The sequence below is a fragment of the Olea europaea genome, chromosome 2 (genome assembly GCF_002742605.1).
Source record: "Olea europaea var. sylvestris chromosome 2, O_europaea_v1, whole genome shotgun sequence".
Classification (NCBI taxonomy): Eukaryota; Viridiplantae; Streptophyta; class Magnoliopsida; order Lamiales; family Oleaceae; genus Olea; species Olea europaea.
The window spans coordinates 19687649-19706177 of record NC_036238.1 but is presented as its reverse complement, the minus strand read 5'-3'; the positions used below and the strand labels follow the sequence as shown (position 1 = coordinate 19706177).

General features: G+C 39.0%; 1 protein-coding gene across 3 annotated transcripts; it reads left to right on the top strand.

Annotated features, from left to right (window-relative positions):
- Window positions 1-445: 445 nt before the first annotated feature.
- On the top strand, window positions 446-4715 carry LOC111365564 (organelle RRM domain-containing protein 1, chloroplastic). Of its 3 annotated transcripts, none has more exons than XM_022986131.1 (9): window positions 446-832; window positions 1151-1248; window positions 1394-1634; window positions 1723-1820; window positions 1893-1958; window positions 2977-3066; window positions 3845-3913; window positions 4004-4110; window positions 4204-4715. In XM_022986131.1, exons 1-9 carry the CDS (start codon window positions 504-506, stop codon window positions 4288-4290), a joined length of 1185 nt encoding a protein of 394 aa, XP_022841899.1. In that variant the 5' UTR covers window positions 446-503; the 3' UTR covers window positions 4291-4715. The 3 variants fall into 3 exon arrangements, with proteins under 3 accessions (XP_022841899.1, XP_022841896.1, XP_022841891.1); XM_022986128.1 differs by having other exon boundaries at window positions 2959-3066; XM_022986123.1 differs by having other exon boundaries at window positions 2956-3066.
- The last annotated feature ends 13814 nt before the right edge of the window (window positions 4716-18529 follow it).

The window sequence follows — 18529 nt, the reverse complement described above, 5'->3', positions numbered from 1 at the left end:
CCCCCCCCCCCTCCCTTTGTTGTATTCTATTGTAGATAAATTTCTCTTTCATAACTACGACGTCAAGTAAATTATTTGAATACTTGTTTACACATTTCATGGAAAATTTTATATTAAGAAACTAATTTAAAAAATTTATTTATCTACTAGATGGGGATTAAATTAAAATTTTAGTATATTTTAATTAAAAAAAAAGTATATAATTGAAAAATTATGACTGTATAAAATATGTTATTAAAATTAATTATTGATTTGAAGTCTAATATATCAAACTGAGTTTAGTAAATTTACTTGCATATATATGCTAGGAAAATGCCAAATAAATATAATATTTGACACAAAAAATGACATCACACTCACAATCAAGACGTGAGTTTCGTGCGAATAAAATAATACTGACCACCAATGTGTTATTTTGAGTTTAGCCAATGGGCATAAATTGCAAAATTTGCCCAATTATCCTTTCAAGTGAATTGAGCCAGAAACGGCTGCTCGCATGAGCCATGGAAGCAATCCTCTCCTCGTCCGCTACAATCTCTGCTAAACCTCCCATAACTCCACACCGGAAAGTCCCCGCGCTCATAGCTTCCTTTCCCACCAAAACAACACCCCACAACTCCTTTCCCACTCTCACCTTTTCTAGTTCTTGTTACGCCTCTTCAGTTTCAACATCTCCTACTTCTTCAACTGCCTCCTTTGCGAACTACTACAACAACAATAATAATAAGCAGCGACATTGGATGGTGGTCGTCGATAAACCTCCACTTGAGCTTTCTTCTAAACCGCAAATCATTGATTACTACGTCAAGACACTGGAAAGAGTTTTTGGCAGGTGGGTATGGTTCTGAATCCCCCAAAATTTGATCTTTGTTCCTATTGAATCTTGAAATTCCATCTTAAAATCGAATCTTGGTAACAGGAGTAGCTCAAGTTTGGTTTCCTATTTAAGCAAAATGGATTTTACTTGACAGTTTTTTCATTTTCTTGAATGAATGTTTATGATATATGCTTACGGATATAGTTCTTGGTTTGATTATAAATCATTTTGTTAGGTCAGGCAACTGAATAGAACTCTTGAATATTTATTTTTAATTTTCATTGTTGTTTAAATAGTGAAAAGGAGGCATAATTTTCATTGTTTTTTGAATAGTGATAAGGAGGCTCAGATGTGTATATATCATGCTTCCTGTGATACTCATTTTGGTTTCTGCTGTGACATCGATGAAGAACATGCTTACGAGCTAGCGGGTAAACTTTAAATTTATTTACTGATGCATTTTTGTCCTATACTTCCGAATTGTGTTTATTTTACTGAATTCTTTGATTTGGAATTCAATAGGGTTTCCAAGAAGATTTTTGGGTAATTAGTGCTTATTTGTATTTCTAAATATAGGTATACCTGGAGTACTATTGGTTAAGCCAGATCCTGATTTTGACTCCATGGAGAAAGACTACAGCCATTCAAAACTTGTGTTGAACTCTCAGTCTAGCTCATCCTCCAGGAGCACATTATTGTTTCCTGCCGGTACAACTAAATACTGGCTTGTTCAAATGGAAAGGCCAGCAATTGGAGTCATGAGGAAGCCACAGGTGGTTGATTATTATGTCCAAGTTTTAATGAGGGTTTTGGGGAAGTGAGTAATTTTTTAATGTGAATCCTTCACGATTCTAATTTTCTTATTTGCTAAGTTGTTTCTAAGAGTAAAACTTGTTGTCATACAGTGAAAAAGATGCTCAGATGTGCATATATCACATTTCGTGGCAATCAAATTATGGCTTCTGCTGTGAGCTAGATGAAGAGTCTGCTCAAGAATTAGCTGGTCTGTATTCTGCACTACTGCATCCATATTCATGTTGTGTTGCTAGTATGTCAATAATGTCTTCATTTGTAGGTGTGCCCGGTGTTCTATCCATCCAGCCGGATGAGAATTTTGGGTCAGATATTAAAAATTATGGAGGTTTGTCATCAAGTTCTTTGATTTTAATGAAAGTTTTCAGAATATTTTGTACTCAATTATGGTGCCACATAAGCAGCTGTTAATTTCGGGGCTTTGTTTTCACCTCACTCATTCTTAATACATTTCAACTTGGTGTGTTTTTGAGATAATATTATGTTCATTGCATCTTGTCCCTAAACACAGGAAATTCTTCCATTCAAAAGATAATGAGAAACTAACCTTGTTAAAGAAAGCTACATATCTAAGCAAGATTTTGTGTGAAGCTAGTTCTTAAATAAATATATTATGCGTGGCAAAATAAAATTTGATTTTTAAATCTCACTTTGCTTTTCTCCAGCAAATTGACTAATATTAAGGCTGTGTTTAACTCACATTCTTTTAAAAAAATATATTCTTAAACAATGATTTGACATCATTTCAACTACACATTTTTCAATAAGATAATATTACACGCAAATCCATAATTTTTCTTTATTTTTTAACCACACATTTCCTATTAGTACATTGTTCAAAAAAACATTCTTATGACAATAATGTGGCTCAAACAAGGGCTGAACAAATATATTGTCTATGTTGCATGAAAAAGGCAAGTAGTTAATTGTTCACAATACAATTGTCTTATTTTAACATGCTCTTGCAATTTCCATTTTAACAGATTTGAGAGCTATTTCATAACATGATACTAAACGATAATCAAGAGAACGATAATCCTACTACAGGAAAAAAATTATCATAATTAGGGTGGATTTCCAATTATTAGTATTGCCATCCTCTTACGCGCTTGCTTTAGTAGAACTGGGTTGTGTTATTTCTTTGCTGAACTATTTGATGAACAGTTTCATAACACAATCCAAAGAATAGTCTAACGATGTTTTGCTTTCTATTGGAAATATATTAGCATAAATAGGGTGGGAAATCCTATCACTACTATTGCTTTCTCTTATGCTTTTGTTTTTCTCCTTATGGTTGTGTCAATGAATCTTGCATTAAATGTAAGAAGCCTACATGGATCCGGCAGGGAAGAATTTAAAGCTGCCTAATCCCTCTGAGAATTCTTCAGCATCAAATCTACCGACCAATGTTAGCACAAAGAAGCTCTTTGTAACTGGTAAGCCTCAGTCCATACACATGTGAATATATTCTACTTATGAGCTTCTGATACCATGATTAATGTTGTTTGAAATATAAGACCATGTTCTGCATGTTAATTATTACTAGTGAATGTTCTACTATTGGGAAGGCTGGCATTTGATGCTGATGCTTTTTGTCTTGACGATGACATTAATTAACACTTTTCGATGTTCGTATAGTTATGGTCTAATAAAGTTCCATTATTTGTTTTGATCAATGGGTTAGCAAATGTCTATTGATTTCTGTTCCTAGTTATTTAAAGGATCCAAGCTAATTCATCCATATCCGATGGAGGAATAGAAATAAATAAATGAATTGTCCTCTATATTAATAGTACCTCTCAAAGTTGGGTCATTTTCGTCAATTAATCGGAATGAATTGTTGCACAGGGAGTCAGGATTTACATTTAGAAGAAGAGAAGACTAATGAAAGACGTAAAACCATTTTTAACTGAGTGATATTGCCATGAATAGCAAAAGGAAAGAGATCTATAGAATTATGAAGCTATGATGTATAAATTTGATAAATGTTTTTGGATCAATAGAATTTCATCTTTTTGGTAAATGGTTTTATCAATTTCATCTCATCTCCCACTTATTCATTATATCATCGACCTCGTCATTGCGATGGTTTTAAGTAGCCATCATTTCATAAGCAGGTAGAACTTTTGCTGGCAACATTACACAAGCTAAAATTTTCCCTGATACCATTTTCCATTTGAACTGAAAACACTGTTATATGTTCCTTCTGTTCAGGTCTATCCTTTTATACGTCTGAGAAGACTTTACGTGCAGCTTTTGAAGGTTTTGGTGAACTAGTTGAAGGTACATGCTCATATGCATGAGATAATCTACTTTAACGATGTAAATGAATATCGCTGACTTTGTTGGGGACATTTTCTTCCCTTATGACAGTGAAAATCATAATGGACAAGATCTCGAAAAGGTCAAAAGGTTATGCATTTGTACAGTACACCACTGAAGAAGCTGCTAGTGCTGCTCTCAAAGAAATGAATGGCAAGGTAGCTGCATTTGTTAATACTATAAGCAAAATTTAGAACTTCAACTGATCAAGTATCAAAATAGGCCGACTTAATTCCATTTGATGCTTTCAGATCATCAATGGCTGGATGATAACCGTTGATGTTGCGAAAACAAACCCACCTAAATATAGCAGGGGGCGGCCAAGACCTGCTAGATGACCTCTAACATTCAAAGATGTCATTCCACAAGAACAGACCAGTTATTATTTAATCGTAAGTTGGACAGTTGATCCACTCAACCTTGCTGCAGAAAGATTGGAGCCCACTGATAGACGAGTCTTCCCCCCTTTCCCATGACATGAGAAATTGTTTTTCCTCGAAGATCTCTTCTTATTCAAGTGTGAACTAAAGAGAGGCTACTTGTAGGGCGAGAAAAGTGAATCAGAGTTAACCGGCACATAATAATAGAAAAGAAAATACATGTTGGAACAGAGTTTTTATGGAAAGTTTAATTCATTGCCATTCTGGGAAGTATTATGATGGATAAATCTGATGGTATTAGTATCTACTGAAGGGTATTTTGTCAATCTGTAATCCCAAATTGTTGTGGAAAATTTTAATATGAATGTCCCTCTTACTGTACAGAGAAAGCCTTTGAAGTGTGAAATGTGCACCGGTGTTTTAACCATGTTTATCTTTGGCAAACAAAGAAATCGAAGGAGTACATATTACCATCTATAATGCTCCAATTAAAATCTGTCTGTAAAGTTCACTAGCGACTGATCGAGGTTGAGAGTAGTATGTTTGAGTCAAGATTTTTCTTAGCGAACCAATTTTTTTCTCATTGATAACCATGGATGTTCGGGTCAGATTACGTGCACCTCAACTAAGTCCATTGGGCAAACTCAAAGTTTAACCACTAAGTTACCCTTAAAGGTTTTCTTAATAAACCCAATTGAATTACTCATATTGGGTTCCAACTATTTTGCCTACTGGGTTACTAGTAATCAATATACAGTACTTTTCAGGATTCCAACACAAATGCAGTATATCATTAACGTAATTAAACAAGGTCGTTGTTTGACTTGACTTTTTTCAGAATTACTCATTTTTAATTATACATCTTGCCAAATAAAAGAAAAAAAAGGTTTTACATGTAACCACAAACTTTTCGTTATATTTCCATCACGTATTTACAAAAACACTTTTCAAAGAATCTCTTTTCAAAATTCTTTATAAAACAAGTGCTAGGGGGTATAATTTAATTTTCAACAATTTTAATAGATTCTTATCTGAGCATAAATTCCATGGTAAGGCGACAAGGTCAAATTTTAAACTTTTACAAGTTTAAACCTTAAAAAAAATAAAAAAAATTTGTTCGATTCAAAATTATATATATATTTGGACAAACTCAACCTCGTTCGGCCTCTATTAATTTTCATTCCATTAAATTTTATTTTTTACTCTCCTATTTTCAACTACTCAATCTTTCATAAAATAAAACAGAATTTTTTTTCTTTTTCAATCACTTACTTTTCAAAAAAGTACTATTCCACCCGATGTGCCAACTTTTGGCTAAGCTCGACCAGCACACCTCGAAGACTCGAAATGACTCTCCTTGAGATTTCACCATTGCTGTGATCAGGTGATAAGTGTGTTTTTACACACTTATTTACATCACAAACATGACTTAAATACAAGTAAAATGATTGAATTGTTACTTAACTTTGTCAAATTCATGCAATGTACGTAATTCTATGGAAATAGTGGAATTCAGGAGAAAAGAGCCGAAAAAGGACCAAATTGGAGCAAACTGAAAATTCAGGGACCAAATTGCAATTATCTGAAAGTTGACCCGATGACCACATCAAGCAATTGATCAAGCCAAGCACCAATTGAAAGTTATAAGGAAACATTGGAGCAACTAGGAACAAGAGAGGAGGTCAAGGAGTGAAGGAATGAAACTTGAGGACCAAAATGACTCAAACTAGAAGTTAGCTCTACTATGCGGTCGCATAGTATAAAACCTATGCGGTCGCGAGTGAACCTCCAGGGATTAAAAATGCCATTTTTCTTATGCCTATGCGGTCGCATAGGTATAATTTTTCCCCGATTTTTGCAGTTTCCTTATATGATTGCAACTCATTTGGTAACCTAATTTGGACGGGTTTAAATAGCAACAAAACATCCAGAAGCCGCACGAACGAATTGGGAGGCAAAAACATTCATCTTGGAGTAGATTTGAAGGCAGGAACAAGAATTGATGCAAGATTTACAAGATTTCTTCAAGTTTTGATAACCCGGTGATGTATTTTATTCATACTTTGTTAGATTTCGTTATTTTTATCATGATAGGCTAGATTTCTGCAACTAGGTGATCGATGAACCATGTAATTATTATTAAACTTGCTATTTCATGATTTTGAATTATTAGTTCGATGAGATATTTGAATGGATTATATTGGTTTATTTATTTCCACAATTAATGTGCACTTAATTTGTGTGAACTTGGTGGTTTAATTCTGAATTTGAGAAAATTAGATTAAACTCGACATATATAATTCATCATAGGGTCCGATAGGGGATAGAAATATACCCCTATGCCGTATGTAAATCTTTAATTGCTCACAAAAAGATTATATGCGTTCTTGTATAATTGCATCCGTCATAGAGATATAGGCTGATGATTTATGAGAATAGGTTCAATACATCTCGAGAGAGAGTATTGAATAGATTTAGGAGCATTGATTTGTCAAATTCTTGTTGAATTATCAAAATTGTGAAAATTAGTAATTATTTGGGGATTCGTGATCCTAGTGCATTCGTTTTACATAGATTTTCATAAATTGACAATACATTTCATTTATTTTTCATAACATTTCGTAATTGAGTCATTCGTTAAGTGAATTTAAGTAATTAGGGTTTGATTTGAAATTAAGGTTTTTCAATTTGGGGATTTCCCCCAAATTAGGGTTTGATTTGAAATTAGGGTTTTTCAATTTGGGGATTTCTCCCAAAATTAGGGCTTTTGATTCCAAAATTCATTTTAATTCAATTAGTTTCGGTTAAGGCTAAAATAAATAAAATTGAACTACTATTTCTCTGTGGGACGATACTCGGACTTTTAAAGTCCACTTTATTACTTGTCACGACCCGTACACTTGCGGTAATTTAAATAGGAAGAAATATTTCGCGAACATCGGGCATCGCCATCCTCGAGATATCATGCTCGATGACTTGTGTTGTACGGTGCTCTCATTCTGTGATTTACCTCCTCGAGCATGCGTGGTCCTTGGGAATTGAACTTCCTTTATGACCCACGACAGATGTCATCGATCTAATAAGATTCCTATGTGCTTGGAATTCTCGCCCCACTTTACTACTTTAATACTTTACTCCCGCAAGGACTTTATCCCAAATATAATTATGACATCGGTCCAACTCCTTTCTCTAATAGGACTCCGTGGGATAGAGATACCTAGCTAGTTGAGTCCTACTAAGAGAATGTCACCCACCACTATAAATATAGAACCGTAGGTCATTATTCATGTACGTTTTCATTATTCTCCAGTTTATAGCCTCACGCATATAATTCCCTTTCTGACTTAAGTATCGGAGGGGCGACAATAACATACCTTGCTGCCTTTGTTTCAGGAACCGGAAGACTATGATCATGTTCATTCAAAGTCCTCAAGCTCGGGAAATCAACAGGTATGATTTTTGGTAGTATCATTGGCATCGTCTGCGGGAATCGCTACCAAAAGCCATGGTTAACACGCGATCAAGTCTTCCTCCCGCAAGCTCATCCATTTCCATCCCTCATCCTACTGAAGATCAATCGGCTCCTCAAGAAGAGTCGTCAGGAGTGCCTGCATCCCAGCCAGTGGTCATCACAACTGAAGCCTTTGAAGGGCTCTGTCAGCAAATGGCCACGCCAACGCAGCTACTAAGTCAAAGAAGTTCGCATCCGTCACCGGTGTAGGCAGAACATGATGGTTTTATGACTGATGTTCGAGTCCGAGCACAAAATCGCATAACTGGCGGAGTAGGGACCTCGGGTATTCGTAACATGGCCTTAGGCTTGAGATCGATTGCTATGGATTCCGAAAAGATTGCACGGATCATTCAAGAAGGAATTACAGCTGGCTTGCCACGGAATGCTCGGGGGCCAACGGGTTTTACCCCTAACACTCCATTCACGCTAGAGATATTGTCATATCCTATGCTCGACAGATTCAAATATCCTCGCATTAAAGAGCATGATGGGACGACCAACCCAATCAACCATCTCAATGTATATACTGTTGTCATGAATTTGCAAGTTGCACCGGATCAAGTTATGTGCAAAGCCTTTCTGCAAACGCTAACTAATGTTGCTAGGGATTGATTCTTGACATTGGAGTCCAACTCCATAGCATCATTCTTAGATTTGGCTGATAAGTTCTCAGCCTTCTTTACAAGTAGCAAACGTATCAAAAAGACTGCAAGCTCTCTCATGCAACTTCGCCAAGGACCAAATGAAACCCTACAAGATTTTATGACGAGGTTTAATAAAGAAAAGCTTCAAATACTCGACCTGCAAATCACAACGACTGTCTCCGCCCTCACTTACGTCATAAGATGTGAAGCCTTCAAGATGTCCTTATTAAAGACCCCGCCACAGACAGTAACCGAGCTCCTTACCCGATCTGAAAAAATACATTAATATGGAGGAAATGCTGAATCCAAGGAGATTTGGTCCTTTCCATGAAGAGGTTGAGAACAAGAAGCAACATGATCTCGTTTCCCGGCCAGAGCATCCTCGGGAAAAACGCAAGAATGAAGGGCCACCAGGGCCTCTCACCCGGTTGAACACCTCCAAGGCAAATATCTTAATGGAGATCAAAGATACGAAAGAGTTGAAGTGGCCTTCAAGAATGAAGTCGCCCCCTAACACAAGAGGTAGGAGCAAGTATTTTGAATTTCATCGAGATCATGGGCATACCACGGAGGATTGTCAAGCCTTGCAGTGAGAAATTGAAGCCCTCATTAAAAGATGGCTCTTAAGGAATTACATTGGTCGTGATAAACGCTCGAGGAATGATCGTGACAATCGGAAAGAGCCTGAAACTTGAAGCAATGCTCAACCCACTGTCGGGACCATTAATATTATCATTGGAGGCATAGCATCTGGAGGAGACACAAGTAGTGGGCGAAAGCAATACGCCCGCCAACATGCTCATATCTCAAAGGAATCCCATGATAAACTCAGAGACATTACTTTTGGGATAAGAGATTTGGAAGGAGTATCGTATCCTCATGATGATGTCTTGGTCGTCTCTACAATTGTGGCTAACTTTAAAGTAAAGAGGATTCTGGTTGATAATGGGAGTGCGGCAAATATACTCTCATAGGAGGCTTTCGCTTAAATGGGGATCTCTCCCAAACAGCTCAAAGCAGTAAGAACTCCTCTACAGGGATTTGGTGGTGGAGTCATTATCCAGAAAGGCAACGTGGAGCTTTCGCTTACATTGGGTTCTGACAATGCACAAGTGGCAAAGATCACGCCCTTCCAAGTGACCACCTAGCCATGAAGTTCCCAATAGGTCATGGCATCGGAAATAGTTCAAAGAGACCAAACAGCTGTCGGACAGTGCTATGTTATTAACATATGAGTAATGAGTACAGACGTCATGCAACTTTCAGACCTCGAGCTCGAGCCATGGGGTAGACTTACCCTGGTTGAGGAATTGGAAGTGGTCGAGCTCAAGCATGGAAAAATGGTAACAATTGGTCCGGATCTCAAGGCCAGCCTTCGGGAGGAAGTCATCAATTGTCTATCCCGCAAGATTGATGTTTTTGCATGGAAGGTCGATAATATGCCAGGGATAGACCCTGAAGTAGCAGTCCATAGACTCAACATAAGCCCAAGGGCCAAACCTGTTAAGCAAAAGAAGATGCAGTTTACGCCAGAAAGACGTGTGGTCATTCAGGAAGAGGTCAGCAAACTGGTGAGAGTGGGGTTCATAAGGGAAGTCCAATACCCTGATTGGCTCGCTAACATTGTTCTTGTAAAGAAGGCCAGTGGTAAATGGAGGGTCTGCATCGACTTTACAGATCTCAAAAAGGCATGCCCTGAAGACAGCTCTCCACTCCTTAAAATAGACAATCTTGTGGATAGCATATCCGGACATAAGTTGTACAGCTTCTTAGATGCATTCTCAGGGTATCATCAAATCCTCATGGCCGAGAAGCAAGAGAAGACTTCATTCATGGTTGAAAGATGCTGGGACAACATATCAGAGGCTCATCAACAAAATCTTCGCTAATTTGATAGGAAAGAACATCGAAGCCTATGTTGACGACATGGTGGTAAAGAGTAAGAAAGTAGAGTAGCGCATATCCAACCTGAAGGAGGTGTTTGCCACCCTACGAAAATATCGGATGAAGCTCAACTCGGAGAAGTGTGTGTTCGGTGTAGCTTCGGGAAAAATTTTGGGCTTCATGATCACTCACCGGGGGATAGAAGCAAACCTCAATAAGATCCAGGCCTTGGCAGCGATGGAATTGCCCAAGACTAAGAAAGAGGTGCAAAAATTGACAGGTAGGGTAGTAGCCATAAACAGGTTTATGTCCCGGACAGCAGAGAGGTTCTTTCCTTTCTTCAAAGTTCTTAGAGGTAGCCAATCCTATGAATGGAATGAGGAGTGTGAGAAAGCTTTTTAGGAGCTCAAACAGACATTGGCGTCTCCTCCTACCCTCACTAAACCAGAGCCCAGTGATACTTTGTTATTGTACTTAGCCGTATCTCAAAACGCAGTGAGCGGCATCTTAGTGAAAGAGGTCAACAGAGTCCAGTAACCCATTTATTACGTAAGTAAAGTCTTACTTGATGCAGAAACTAGTTACACTTTGGTCAAGCAGCTTGCCCTTGCCCTACTAGTGGTAGCACGAAAGTTTCGGCAATATTTTCAATCTCATCCTATTGTGGTGCTCACCAATCAGCCTCTGAAACACATCCTTCAAAAGTCGGACGTCTCAAGCAGGTTATTAAAGTGGGCAATTGAACTTGGAGAGTTTGATATAGAGTTCAAACCCTGTTCGTCCATCAAAGCCCAAGCCTTAGCCGATTCAGTGCAAAACTCACCCCAAGGCCTCGGGGACCAGGTGAAAGCTTGGGCACTACAACAAATGTTCGAAAAATTTTCGTGGATGGGGCATCAAACTCCTCGGGCTCGGGTGCAAGGGTCATCATAACGAGCCCGAACATGCTCATGGACATTCAGTGTACACTCATGTTCGAATTCAAGGCAACCAACAATGAGGCGGAGTATGAGGCTGTTATCATAGCCATGGAACTTGCCATTAATCTCGAACTTGAAAACATCAAAATTTTTAGTGATTCCCAGCTGGTGGTTGGGCAGATTGATGGAACATTCGAGAAGAAAGATGAAAAAATGGGCTTTTATTACTTAAAAGTTCATGATCTCCAACGAAAATTAAAGAGTTATGAAATTGTGAAGATTGTCTGGGCTGACAACTGCAAGGCAAATGCCTTATCAAGGCTGGTGTTCATGGAAGTAGATGGACTTAATAGGATAGTACATGATAGATTGGTGACCGAGCCTAGCATCAATCCAACCATTGGGGTCATGGACATTGATCATGAGCCGTCATAGATGAACCCAATTGTGGATTTCATAACAAGTGGCAATCTTCCAAAAGATCCTCGAGCAGCAAGGAGCATCCGGTCAAAAGCTCCAAGGTATTGCATTATCGACAGGGTCTTAGTTCGCAGAAGCCTCACATTTCCATACCTCAAGTGCCTTAAGCCTTCGAAATCCTCTCAAGCCCTAGGGGAAGTTCATAAAGGAGTATGTGAAAACCATCAAGGAGCTCGGGCATTAGCCTTTAAGCTCATAAGATATGGATATTATTGGCCTACCATGAGGAATGATGCCGTAGAATATGTGAAGAAGTGTGACAAGTGCCAGAGGTTTGGCAATGTTATCTACTCTCCCGTAGAGGACCTTACCAACATCAGTTGCTCAACCCCGTTTGAGCAATGGGAGATTGATATCCTAGGTCCGTTTCCGGTAACTAGGAGACAATTGAAGTTTGTAGTTATAGCAGTTGAATACTTTACGAAGTGGGTAGAGGCCGAGCCCTTGGCAACGATCTCAAAGACTAAGATAAGAGCTTTCGTTTTGAGGTCCATCATCTGCAGGTTCAGGATACTAAAGGTCCTCATAACTGATAACAGCCGATAGTTTGACAACGCACAATTTAAGGATTTCTGTTCCAACCTAGGGGTGGACCACCGCTTGACGTCAGTTTCTCATCCCCAAAGTAATGGTCTAGCCGAGGTCACCAATCGAATTATATTACAAGACCTCCGAATAAGGATTGGAGATGCAAGAGGTTCCTGGTCCGTCGAGTTGCCTTCCATACTTTGGACATATAGAACATCCCACAGGACCGCCACTGGAGAGACCCCTTCATGTTATCTTTTGGAATTGAAGCGACCATTCCTATTGAAATCAGGTTACCCAGCCAGAGAAGATTTGATCTCAAAGAAGCAGGGCGCACCACAAAACATCTCGACCTCTTGGAAGAAGTTTGTGATCAGGCAGCCTTAAGAATGGCCTCTTAGAAAGAGAGAATAGCAAAGTACTTCAATAGAAAGGTAAGGTCGCGAAGATTCGGAGTTGGAGATTTGGTGTTGAGAAGGGCTGAAGCCACTGATCATGCTCCGAGAAAACTCAAACTAGTTTAGGAAGGGCCCTTTGAAGTCATACGACAGCTCCCAGAAGGTGCATACAATTTAAAGGATACTTCAGGAAGACCATTCCCAAGGCTGTGGAACACCGAAAACTTAAATGTATATTACAAGTAACTCGCTCCACCATATTTTAGAAATAAGGTCTGCGAGCCAAGTCTACTTTTTATCATTAATAAGGCCTGCGTGCCAATTCTATTTTTTAAAAATTTATCAGGCCTGCGTGCCAAGTCCATTTATAGAATATATTACAGTTAAAGTTAAATTCGATGATATGATCACTACACATTCAAAGCCTTACCCCGAGCAAGCAAATCAAAGTCTTATCCCGAGCAAGTAAATCAAAGCCTTGCCCAAGTACATATGAAATACCAATCAGGGCAAACAATACCAAGTAAAATACCCGAGCACGAAGGTCACAAAACTCATTAAAAAGGCCCGAACTGTGCTCGGGAATCACACTTTCATAGATCAGGAATACCGTAAACCTCAAGAACATAGAATAAGATCAGTCATCAAAGGTGACGTATTGCTCGAGCTTCATCACTTTGAGCATCCGATCTGTGCTTAACAGAATCTTTGGGATAAGGACCCAAGGTTACGATCAAGCTTGTTACTTGTACGCCAGGTCGCCGATATAAGTCAGCCCCAATATAATGATCGAGCTTTAAACGTCAATTACAATTGTTATTTCTTACAATTTAGTCCTCGAGATAATTTTTTATATTAAGGAATTACCCTAAGATCGAGCTATTGCCTCTGTTTGAAACTTCATATTGATTAAGTCATCAAGATTTTTGAGCAGATTATAATCCTTATTCAGACGTCGGGAAAACAAAATAAATTTGTCGAGATATGTTCCTTGCGTCATGAGGTTGAGCTTATAAGTAGGATTAATTGCCATTATATCCTTGGGATAAGTCCACACGAGGATATGCAGTGGTCGAGCATAAATATCTTAAATCTTCGAGAAGTAAAAGAGAAAAAGATAAAAAGGGGCAGGGTTATTCATTCAACAAAGAAAAAAAGGCCCATTAATCATCGGGCACCATGTTTGAAATTACAAGAGTTACATCAGTCAAAATAAATCCTCGAAAAGTTTGGGGGTGGGATATTACTAATCCAAGTCCTCATCCCCGAGCATAGGGTTGTCTTCTTCCAAAACATCATCATCCCCGGGAGCATCCTCGCCCGCTTCCTCAGAATCTAAAAGGTCGAGGCTGTTTGCAATCTCCGGGATCGTCTTGAGGTCCTCGGGATCAACCTCTGGCATCTTCAATCTGAAAAGGCTCGAGCTTCCTTCAAGGCATGAAGGTATGAGCCTAATGCGTACTCACCTTTCAACCTATCCATCTCCTTGGACTTTTTAAAGTCCTCGATGGTAGAAGCATGAGCCCCCTCAACCCGGGCCTCAAGGTCTTTCTTCAATTGTTCAAGCTCGAGTCTTAGCTCTTCAGCCTCGTTCTTTGCAGCGCAGATCTCATCTCGAGCCTTCCCAAGCTCGAGCCTAGCATCATCCCTCTCCTTCAGAAGTTGGGCTTGAGCAATCTCAGCATCATCCATCTTCTTATCTCGAAGCTCAACGGCCTCGATCAACCCTTGCACCTTGTAGCACTCGTCCATCCCTTGCAAATGCAGTCCCCGAGCTACATTGAGTGTCTGGAAGTCATTAAAAAATGAGCATAAGAACGGGAAAATCACATCAAATTTTGATAGATAAATATCAATACCTTTAAAGTAAGAAGCTCGATGGCTTTCATGCCCTCGTCGAACCCAACGTCGCCCCTGTACTTCACCACGATGCTCAACACGAGGTGACAATATTCGAAGTCCTCGATTATCGAGGCCACCGGAGGAATTGAGTCATCATCGAGGTCAACGACCTCGGGCGTCACCCGAGGAAAAAAGCTGCTGATGCTGGCCCGTGGGAGGTCGAGGAGAGCTCATTGGTCATCGTGGTACTGAATGGCTCGGGGCAGGAGGTCTGGAACTCGACGATTCCTCAGGCTCTCGATGAGAGATATCTGTGGAAATAACTCTAGGTCATTTCTTCCCCTTCTTCTGTCCAGGAGCTCGAGCTTGGGGTTTTTCGGACTTAGAGCTTACAGCCCGACGGAGAGTTGATGGATCGAATGTTATGTTCTCTGCAAAAAATTTTAAGCATTAGGTGCGTACATATGATCGAGATAAAATGGAATATATAGCCAGAAGATTAAATTCCCTACCCTTAAGGCCTTTTACACATGCTAAATTGAGGACATCATCCCCGAGGATATCATCCAATTCGTACACCAGCAGCTCGAGATCCTATAACATTTGCCGATCTCTCTCTCTCCCCAAAGTTTAGAAGTAGGTTCGACCCTCACAGAACTTTGCTGTGTTCGAGAATCCCCACAAAGGCCAAAAAGGGAGATCGGGATCTCGAGCTATTCATAGAGCCATTTATCTTTCCACCCCTTTAACGAGCTCGGTATCCTCGGTGTCCTAAACCGACCTCGAGAAGAAATGTAGGCGAAGCATGTAAACCTAGACAGTTGCTTTAGCTCGAACATTACTCTACACAGGTCGAGGCTAGGAACTATACCTAGACACCTACAGACAATAAAAAAATAGACGAGCATCCTCCAACCATTAGGCATTAACTGCCCTGGGAACATTGAGTACTCGACCAAAAATCCTACAAAGAAGGGATGCATCGGCGACCTAAACCCGACCTTCAAAGAATCACTAAAAATTATGAACTCACCGTCCCGGGCTTTAGCCATTCTATCCTCGGGATCAGGTGACCTGCAGTCATTATAAGGCATAAGCCCGAACTCTCTCGCCACTTGCATTGCTAAATGCTCCTTAAACTCACGAGAAACGTCTGGGTATACAAACTCGAAACTACCATGCTCTCTAAGGCTAGCATCTAAAGGCAGAGCTATAGGAATGAGTTGTGTCCCCTCCTCCTCAGATCCCTCCAAAGCCTCTAATCCTCGATCACTCTCGGTACTCGACATCCTTATATTTTAAAAACTTTTCACAAAATAACTTAAGGTTCTCGAACCTTACCTCAGATACTCGATGCTCAAATTGAAATCTTATCTTTCTAGCTTGAGCTCGACCTCGCAAGAAAAGATTCACAGAGAATAAGAAGTGGAAAATGAATAGGGCCAAGGGTATATTTATAGGACCAAGGGGGAAGACCAAAGGTCACATCAATCTTAGTCTTTGACCCTCGCCACGTGTCGTCCATTGAAAAAACACTTCATTTTTTCACTACGACGGTTCGTGCTCACGTCATTAGCATTCTGACTTCTTCCTAGAAACGTTATAACCTCGATGACACCACCACTCGAAAATCAAGCTCTATGCATCTCGTCCACTGGCATAGCGTCTTTATCTCGATCCCAGGGACGGATGCACAGGGGCCAATGATATGCTAACTTTTGGCTAAGCTCGACCAGTACACCTCGAAGACTTGAAATGACTCCCCTTGAGATTTCACCATTGTCGTGATCCGGCATCGCCATCCTTGGGATATCATGCTCAACGACTTGTATTGTACGATGCTCTCATTTTGTAATTTACCTCCTCGAGCATGCGTGGTCCTTGGGAATTGAACTTCCTTTATGACCCACGACAGATGTCATCAACAATCTAATAAGATTCTAATGTGCTTGGAATTCTAGCCCCACGTGACTACTTTAATACTTTACTCCCGCAAGGACTTTATCCCAAACATAATTATGGCATTGGTCCAACTCTTTCCCCTAATAGGACTCTGTGGCATAGGGATACCTAGCTAGTTACTAGGAGAATGTCACCCACCACTATAAATATAGAATCGTAGGTCATCATTCAGGTACGTTTTCATTATTCTACAGTTTATAGTCTCACGTATATAATTTTCTTTCTGACTTAAGTATCGGAGGGGCGACGAGAACATACCTCATTGCCTTTGTTTCAGGAATCGGAAGACTAAGATCGTATTCATTCAAAGTTCTCAAACTTAGGAAATTAACATATACGATTTTTTGTAGCATCACTCATTTTCATTTCCACAAAATTGAGGCCAAATGGGGACTGAGATAAGAAACCTAAATAAAACAAACATAACTGTATTGGATCCTCAATAAGGCAGTCTTACAGTCCAATGCCAAGGCGTCACCTCTACTGATGGCCCACTGGTTGTACAGTCCAATGCCAAGCCGATTTTGGGCCGAGGCAAGGCAAGTGAGGCCCTTGCCTCAGGCCCAAAAATATAGGGGCCTCATTTTTTTTGGTCCAAAAATTTAGGGAGCCTTATTTTTTTTTAATATATACATAATCCCTATTTTTTTCCCTTCCGTTTGCCCGATTGCGAGAGGTGAGAAGAGGCGAGAAAGAAACAACCAGAGAACGGCAACCCACGTTACCCACGCCACTGCCTAGTGCGTGTCTGCTTACTTGTATGTATTCCTTCTTATTTTTTTGCATTGAATTCATTGAATAGGGTAATTAGAATTTAGATGGAGCAAAAAACCCACAGCCTCTTCAACTGAAACTTCCTCTTTATTTTTCTTCTTTTTATTACATTTTATTTTTTTATTTCTATTTAATTTAATCATTAATTATTCTTATATTAATGTTAACATATAATTAATTGCGCATATGAATAAATGAATATACACAAAACATAAATTTTCATCTTCTTCGTTGTGGAACTTTGTCGAGAATCTTGAGGGACAATTATTCCTAATTACTGGAGCATGAAGGTACTTAAAATTATATAATGTTTGTGAAAATAATATATTTATGTTATTACAGTATTGTATTTCAATGTGATTTCATGTTTGTCTAAAACTTAGGCACAATTTTCTCTTTTTAATTAATTATTTATTATCTCCTTTTGGATAGTTTTCTTCATTCCATCTTTTTGAGTAAATTGATGAAAATTACGGGTTTTTGGTAATTTTTTTTGCTTAAAGATTTTATGAGGTTTGTGGAGAAGGAAAATTTATTATTTATGTTTTAATAAATTGTTGAGAATTGTTGAGTGTTTACTTGATGAGTGATGATCCTTTTGAGACCTTTAACCATTGCAATGGTATTATATAATGCCAAATTTAATTACAGCAATCACTCCAGTTACTTTATTATTAGTGATAATTGAGATGGAGTTTCAATTTTGGGTATTGTGGTCTGTGGCTGTGGGTACTAGGCTGTTGAATTAAATTCCTAGAATTTGTGCATTGCAATGAGCTCTATGATTTGTAGGAATCTTAGTTGTGAGTTCATTCCTCTCCTTTTACGCTGATATGTAATTTTTATGAAACAATAAACCGTATGAAAATTCGGTGAACACGAGATTGAATGGAAGCAAAGGCCAAAGAGAGAGGTCTCCAATAGAGCATTATTTAGGAATTTGAACCAATGAAAACATTGAAAAGATGCTCACCTAATCACCTAGCCACCTTAGCCATGGTTTTCATAACGGGTAAATCTTTATTTATTAATTCCAATGCTTAAACAACACCAAACTTTATCTTCACATATAATTTAAATTTATCGACAACAATTAATTGGGATTTTTGATTGTTGTTAAATTTTGCTTTCAGGATTGTGTGTTGTGACAGTGGAATTCTCAAAGTTCCACATCGTGTCATTTCATAATTTCTGCTCAATGCCCTAAATTTAATTTTACTTAAATTTGATAATGTGTAAATTAAAATATCA